The 8,090-nt window shown below is 38.7% G+C and overlaps 1 protein-coding gene across 1 annotated transcript; it reads left to right on the forward strand.

The window, feature by feature from the left end:
- Positions 1–6,338: 6,338 nt before the first annotated feature.
- On the forward strand, positions 6,339–8,084 carry LOC110451437 (tripartite motif-containing protein 45-like; the record flags this gene model as incomplete). The annotated part of the gene is made up of 1 exon (XM_021499455.1): positions 6,339–8,084. A coding segment is annotated over exon 1 (1,621 nt), but the record flags the coding sequence as incomplete, so codon positions are not given.
- Positions 8,085–8,090: the final 6 nt, after the last annotated feature.

Here is an 8,090-nt window from a genome sequence, read left to right on the forward strand (position 1 = left end):
CTGAAAAATCACTTTTCCAGAATTCGTTTAACAAGAACCACAGTGTAAATTAGATAACACTGCACTTGCATACAGTGTAGTCATACATTTAGTATCAAATTTTGCAGTATCGCTCATGTACAACCTCATGAGAATTTAAAATGGGTTCTTTATATAGATGTCAGAAAATATCGAGACATCGCCAAAGAACACTCTCATACTACAAGCAGTCAGGGGGACTAGTAATGTGTTTACTCATGTTTGATTATATAATTTATATATATGTTATCACAGCAGTAAAGTGATCCTTATGGACGAAGAAAGAATATATAAAGAAACCTGAGATCCCAAGAGGGCCCACCATTATACCATCCTCATTAGTTCTTGTCAGTTAGATTTTTCCTCTAATCTGTTTCATTGGTTATTTTGTATTGATGATCAGTCTTGAAATATAACATGCACAACGAGGCATCGAGGGGAACCTACATATCAAATTTGAGAAAGATCCCTCAAGTTATTTCTGAGGAAATAGCACTTACAAACCCTAACTGTCAAAATCAAAGATTTGTTTATCTTATCAGTCTCATAAGAAAACATCACAACTACATACTAAGGGGAACCTACATGTACATGTCAAATTTGAGAAAGATATCTCCGGTACTTATTGAGAAATAGCGATAACAATCATTCACTGTCAAAATTCAAAATGATTGCCTGTCAGCCATTTTGTTTATATAATCATTCTCAAAAGTAAGCATGCACAGCGAAGGACGAAAGGGAACCTACTTATAAAATTTGAGAAAGATCCCTCCACTGCTTCCTAAGAAATAGCGATAACAAACATTCACTGTTAAAATCCAAGATGGTTGCCTGTCGGCCATTCTGTTTATCTGATCAGTCTCAAAAGTAAACATGCACAACGACAGACCAAGGGGAACCTACATATCAAATCTGACAAAGATCCCTCTGCCTGGTACTTCCTGAGAAATGGCGATAACAAGAATTGTTTCAGGACGGACGATGGACGGATGGACCACAGAAGCAGGGTGATTTGCATGAATAGCCCACCATCATCTGAAATTTTAATTGTATTATTTATATAACTTTGAATAGTAGTGCCATTTACAACTATAGTGTACAAACTAACAGTCCAAGTATTACGTAAACATTCTGTCCAAAGTCTCACAACATTGTATTACACTAGCTAGACTGGTCTTGTGTTGTATTACACTAGCTAGATTTGTCCTTGTGTTGTACTACACTAGCTAGACTTGTCCTTGTGTTGTATTACACTAGCTAGACTTGTCCTTGTGTTTATCACACTACCTAGACTTGTCCTTGTGTTGTGGGTCCTGTGTTGTATTACACTAGCTAGACTTGTCCTTGTGGTGTGGGACATTAGCTAGACTTGTTCATGTGTTGTGTTACATTAGCTAGACTTGTCCATGTGTTGTACATGTATTACACTAGCTAGACGTGTCCCTGTGCTGTGGGTCCTGTGTTGTGTTACACTAGCTAAACTTGTCCTTGTGTTGTATTACACTAGCTAGACGTGTCCCTGTGTTGTGGGTCCTGTTTTGTGTTACACTAGCTGGACTTGTCCTAGTGTTGTATTACACTAGCTTGAGTTGTCCTTGTGTTGTATTACACTAGCGAGACCTCTCCTTGTGTTGTATTACACTAGCTAGACTTGTCCTTGTGTTGTATTACCCTAGCTAGACGTGTCCCTGTGCTGTGGGTCCTGTGTTGTGTTACACTAGCTGGACTTGTCTTTGTGTTGTATTACACTAGCGAGACCTCTCCTTGTGTTGTATTACACTAGCGAGACCTCTCCTTTTGTTGTATTACACTAGCTAGTCTTGTCCTTATGTTGTGGGTCCTGTGTTGTATAACACTATATAGCTAGACCGGTGTTATATTACACTAGCTAGACCTGTCCCTGTGCTGTGGGTTCTGTGTTGTATTACGCTAGCTAGACTTGTCCTTGTGTTGTATTACACTAGCTAGACTTGTCCTTATGTTGTGGGTCCTGTGTTGTATAACACTATATAGCTAGACCGGTGTTGTATTACACTAGCTAGACTTGTCTTTGTGTTGTGGGTTCTGTGTTGTATTACACTAGCTAGACTTGTCCTTGTGTTGTGGGTCCTGTGTTGTATAACACTATATAGCTAGACCAGTGTTGTATTACACTAGCTAGACTTGTCCTTGTGTTGTGTTGGGGCGGGCGTTGTCTGTGATGTCTGTTGTGAGGCCTGCTGCTGTTCCAGTTCTGCCTGCAGCAGACTCATACTCTTCCTCTGGTAATGTTGCCAGTGTAAAAAACTGTTGGTCATCAATAAACTTGGCACATTGAGTATTGACAAGCTCCCTCCAAAAATATGCATACTGCAGCAGCTCTAGGAAGTGAAGGCACTGGGGATATCTACAACAGTCAGAGTACAAAATTACATTAACCTGATAAATGTATTGTGAAAAGATTTATATAGCACAACCAAAACGTGTTTATATGTGACATTTTGATGACTAGTACGGTATCTACTCTGTCACCTTCATCAGCCAAATGACCAGGGTAGCGTATGTACACAAAGGTGTAAAATATGTACGAGTTGTCTACAAGTTGATGTTGATTCGGCTATGCTGTTAGTGTATGTACAATTAGTTGTTATATGTACCAAAATAACTCGATTCAGCAGAGAAATGTATATATCTATATATGACAAGAGGCCCAAACGGCCTGCATCACTCACCTGGTACAGATGTATTAATCTTACACTTGAAATCTTAAAAGTGAACTAAAATACAGCTACAGGCATAATATCAGTGTTTGATTCATAAGAACCTATTAAAAGATTTAAACATATGACGCCTGTGACCTTGAATGTCGAACAAGGACATTAGGTTGAAAGTGGGTCAAGGTCATTAATTTGAACAAACTTGGTAGCCATTCATCCCAGCATGCTACCGGCCCAATATCAGTACCCTTTGCCTTTTGGTTACTGATAAGAAATTGCTTGATGATTTTAACATATTTGACCCCTGTGACCTTGAAAGTGGGTTAAGGTCATTCATTTGAATAAACTTGGTAGTCCTTCATCTCAGCATGCTACAGGCCCAATTTCAGTACCCCGGGCCTTTTAGTTATTTAGAGGACAGTGTTTGATGATTTTAAGACATTTGACCCCTGTGACTTTGAAAGTGGTTCAATGTCATTAATTTGAACAAACATATTAGCCCTTCATCCCAGCATGCTACAGGCCCAATTACACTATTCTGGGCCTTTTGGTTATTGAGAAGAAGTTGTTGAAAGTAAAATATTGACGCCGGAAGACGGACGGACGGACGGACGCCGCACCATGGCATAAGCTCACTTGCCCTTCGCGTAGGTCAGCTAAAAAGCAACCACAACAAAACCAACAGTAGATAGTCGCGACGTACTGATGATGAAAACAGGAATTCGCAATATGCCGGAAGTAAAACAGGTCTTGTGCCACATAATTTATGGTTCCAATCATCAATACTTTGGGTACAGTTTCCAATTCGATATAGTATGTAAAATAGTCATTAAAATTATGGAATACAAGTCTATAATAACGACGTCTATCTATATCCCATAGCTGGACAGCAGGTCAAAGGTGAAGACTTTTTTTTCAGAAAAGAGAACAGGAAGTAGTACCTTGCTTGTATTAGTGTCTGCTTAAATGATATAATGCAATACAGACAATAATTATCTAGTCAGTTTAAAGTAAGCCGACCATGTGACATCACCACAGTTTTAAGTTTACCTGTTGACCTTTTTCCTTTCTTTCTATTAGTGTATATTTATACGGTGAAGTTCTGAGATACAGTTTTTTTTGTGATGGAATTAATAGACATCCCATAGCTTAAAACCAGGTCATAGGTGAAGTCTAGAATTTCCAATTGTTTAGAAACAAGATATAGCTGTAAAATACATGACAGCCTGCGACGTCCCACTAGGTCGTAACTTGTTCAAAATAGTGTCTGCTTACGTACGTTATCGTTAAAATCTTCTTAAAGGATATTTGCATGACTTTGTCTCTATTCAAAATTCAATAGGCCGACCATGTGATATCGACACAGGTATAGTTAGTTTACTTGTATACGTTTCCTTTAATACCTTTCAGAGGACTTAATCGTTGTTCTTACTGTTGTGTTAATTATTCCATTATTTGTTTAAATTGTGTAACATGAGATCATCAATTATATTTTAATGTATAAGGGAGACTTACATTAAAGCATGGTTTAGTCCGAGTGGTCCAGTCTCGTTCAGACCTTTTTTGCGTTCTCTATGGCCGAGTCTCTTTGGTCTGGTCTGGGACTATCACCTGTGTGGAACTGTTCGTATGCAAATGTTGTTTTATTTTATTTTAAGACAATATCTATGCCTCAAGACTACAACGTCATACAAACAGGATTAATTTTATAAAATATTTCGACTGTGCTTTTTTGTAGAGATTAGTTTAGTGTGTGATGTCATTGTTATCGACTCTAATCAACAGTACCTGATGATCAAGATCAGGACTAATGACAGTTAAACGGAGTCATGACTACCGGTTGTACATCAATTATGCCATTCTGACATTTTTATTTATGTTTTTTTTTCTCTGGTTCGGGTACTATGGTAAGGGTTTCAAAATTAGTCTTGATAAACTTTTTTTCGTCGGCTTTGTTGTGCATCCATCCATATATGTGCTTATATCTCTAAATGTACAGCAAAGTGTGGTGTACATGTGTTTCCCCCGCAGACCTATCTTAAGTAAACCTTACATATGTTAAGAGTTTGGTAACGCTTGAATCAGAAGCTAAAGTTACTGATGACTAAATCTTTACCGGGATTTTATGAGAAGACAGAACTCTGGAGGATAGCAGACGACAACAACGGAATCAATGTACAGCAAAGTGTGGTTTACATGTGTTCCCCCCGCAGACATATATTAAGTAAACGTTACATACAAAAAAAATCGTTTAATTGATTAATGCTTCAAACTTCGGTCTTTTAACTTAGAGCTAGAGATTTAAACAAAGTTGTTGATAACTTACTGCATGCTTTATCTATCGGTTAGATACAATGACTCAGAGTAATTTAAAGGTAACATTTTTGACAGATTATATGGAATGAAATCTACATATATTTTACGTTGCAAAAAATGTAGTTCAAGTAGTTTTCGATATTTGATGGCGAATTTATATTGGGTAATAAGTCAGCGGGTGTTCCCGCCCCGCTTCATCGGTTTGGCTTGTAAACTATGCCATTACATGTGCTGGGCATTCCTTTTGACGCCATACAAGGTTATAAGATAACATCTTCACTGATTACCTTTCAATTATACAGACTTAAATATATGACATTAATCCTACAGGCCGGGCTGCCGCCGCTTTACATGGAGAATATCGGAGGCAGGGGATGTAATGCCATAAACATCGCATTGTCTGAGTAAACACGCAACGAAAACATTAGATCAAGTAAGAGGATGATGGTCAATGTATGTTTTAGGAAAGTAATAAAAATCGATTATTCACTCAAAAAGTGAAATTAAAGGTAGATTTAGCCATAAAACCTATAGCTGACAGAACAGTTACGACATAAAGTGGAGGAGGTATGAAATGTCCGCCAAGGCGTAACAGACAACTAAACTAGGTAAGGTCAATTTCTGTTTAGATAACTTTAAAATCAAAGATGAACCTTTATCTACGATCAACACCTTGCAATCCATTATTATTTCTAAGTATGTGTACAGTAAACTGACAGTATAACCCTATAATTGACTGTTTTATAGTCATTGTAATAACGTGTAACGTACATTGAGGAACTGTAAGACGTACACAATATACCGATCGGATGTTAAATACATATGTAACATGTACCTAGTTTCACTTCCCTCTTCTGTATTTTTTTCATTTCGTAAAATGGATCAACCAATCTTAAAATATCGCACATATACATTGCGCATTTGTATTGTCCACCTGTTGTTAAATCGTTAAATTGTAGACACTATGATATGCACACGGTCATTTTGGTGCGTTGTCCACATACATGAAGTATGTCGATGACAAACTCTCGTTCTACCTCGTTAGCAGGTATTAGTCCACAAAATCATCAGAATAGTGTGTATGGATTATGTTAAAAAGACGTAAATCGTGTTCCTATTTTAGGTTTTCCCTACCAGCATATTGAAAGTATATTCCTGTACACGGCGAACTCATTAAAGTTAAGTTAATTTATTGTTTATACACCGACATGGATAGCGTGTTATCAACTTCACAGTACACTGCGTTAACGTTATGTACTTTGTGCAGGCCTCTGTTACAGACATCGAATAGGCCTCTATTAGATAAACCAAACACACGTGATTCAAACAACATAACGATCAGTTGAAGAAGGAAGTTTAATTCAGAACAAATGCAAATGGCGGCCTGTAAGATATGGCTTGTGTTCATAGAATTGATATAAACGTTAGTAGCAATGGCAAGTAAGTTATCTATCCGCCGCGCCCAGGTATACGTGCCCAACACGTGTGCATGGTGTGAAAACGTACAGGACGTTAACTGGTACTGTAATGACTGTCAGGAGGCTTTGTGTGACAAATGTAAGGACGGCCATAAACGCGGAAAGAAGACACGGAATGATGACGTCGTACCAATAAAGGAGGCGAACATACTCGGGGAAGCCGTACTCCCAGAGGTATGTAAGACACATCGAGGTAAGACTTGTGACCTGTACTGTAGTGACTGTAACATCGTAATGTGTACGATGTGTTTTACCGAGAAACATAAACAACACACTTTCAAAAATATTGAAGAGGAAATTGTCTCGCAGAAACAGGACATGCAAGACCAATTGAAAATATTGAAGTCCAAGTCAGATCATTTTAATGCTAGTCTATCAAAACGTCATGAAATGAACAAGTCAGTCAAAGAGAGCGTGGATGTCATCCGACAAACTGTACAAACCCAGAGACTGAAACTGAAAGTAGAAATTGATTCCATAGCCGACGCCGTCTTGGTCGAGTTATCGGCCTTGGTGGACGAAGAAGAAAAATCCTATCAACAGGATTGTAAATCTCACGAACAAACTATCAAAGAGATCAAACGACTGATCAGAGATGTAGAGCAAAACACAGAACAGATGTCTAGTACATCCTTGTTTGAGCTGACGGGGAGACTGAGAGCCACCAAACCGCTGTATGATGTTACTAAAAAGAGCGTGTTACCTCGCCCACCTCACTTCATGCCTGGGAAACTTAACGCAGATCAGATAAAGTCGATGATTGGATATATTCATGTCGGCAAATTGAAGAATGAAGACTGTAGGTATGAGAAGAAAGAGGTTGACAGTAAAAAGGTTCGTCAGATTTCTACATTCCAAGATCGAAAGCAGACACAAATCAACTCAATATGTCCTATTGACGACACTCACGCATTGGTGTCAAAATCTCGATTTAATGAATTGATTAAAGTCAACAAGGAAGGTAAGGTCATAGAGTCTGTCAAGCTTGACTTTAACCCGTGGTGTCTGGCAGTGACCAACACAGAAGAACTACTGATCACGGGCTATGATAGTTCTCCACTGATACACAAACTATCCAAGGACAGACGAGTGCCCAGATTTGCTGACATCAGTCCGTTACAAGCCCAGGGTATCAGTGTCAGTGACAGTGACGAGGTGTTCGTTACTACTAACACTACAACAATACAGGTACTGAACATGTCTGGGGAGAGGATCAGACAAATATCGTGTGGAAGTGATGGGCTGAGTATCGTATGTTTGACAACAGGAAATATAGCTGTCACCACTGGCGTTTTTGCTATCTATTGTAAAGAAATGGTTGTCATCAACAAAACTGATCAGGTCATACATAAGTGGAGTGGGGAACTGGACAATGGTCAGAAGTTAGAAAAGACGACGCAATGTAATATAGCACGTGATAGATATGACAGAGTGTTTGTACCAGACTACAACACTAACCAGGTATACGTCCTCTCGGAGAATGAGAGAAAGGCCAAGTGTCTCCTGGACAAGAGACATAGAGTAACAGAGCCACTGTCTGTGTGTGTAGACAGGTGTGGACATGTCTGGATCGGATGTTACA

The sequence above is a fragment of the Mizuhopecten yessoensis genome, unplaced genomic scaffold, assembly GCF_002113885.1.
Source record: "Mizuhopecten yessoensis strain PY_sf001 unplaced genomic scaffold, ASM211388v2 scaffold6019, whole genome shotgun sequence".
In the NCBI taxonomy this organism is placed as follows: domain Eukaryota; kingdom Metazoa; phylum Mollusca; class Bivalvia; order Pectinida; family Pectinidae; genus Mizuhopecten; species Mizuhopecten yessoensis.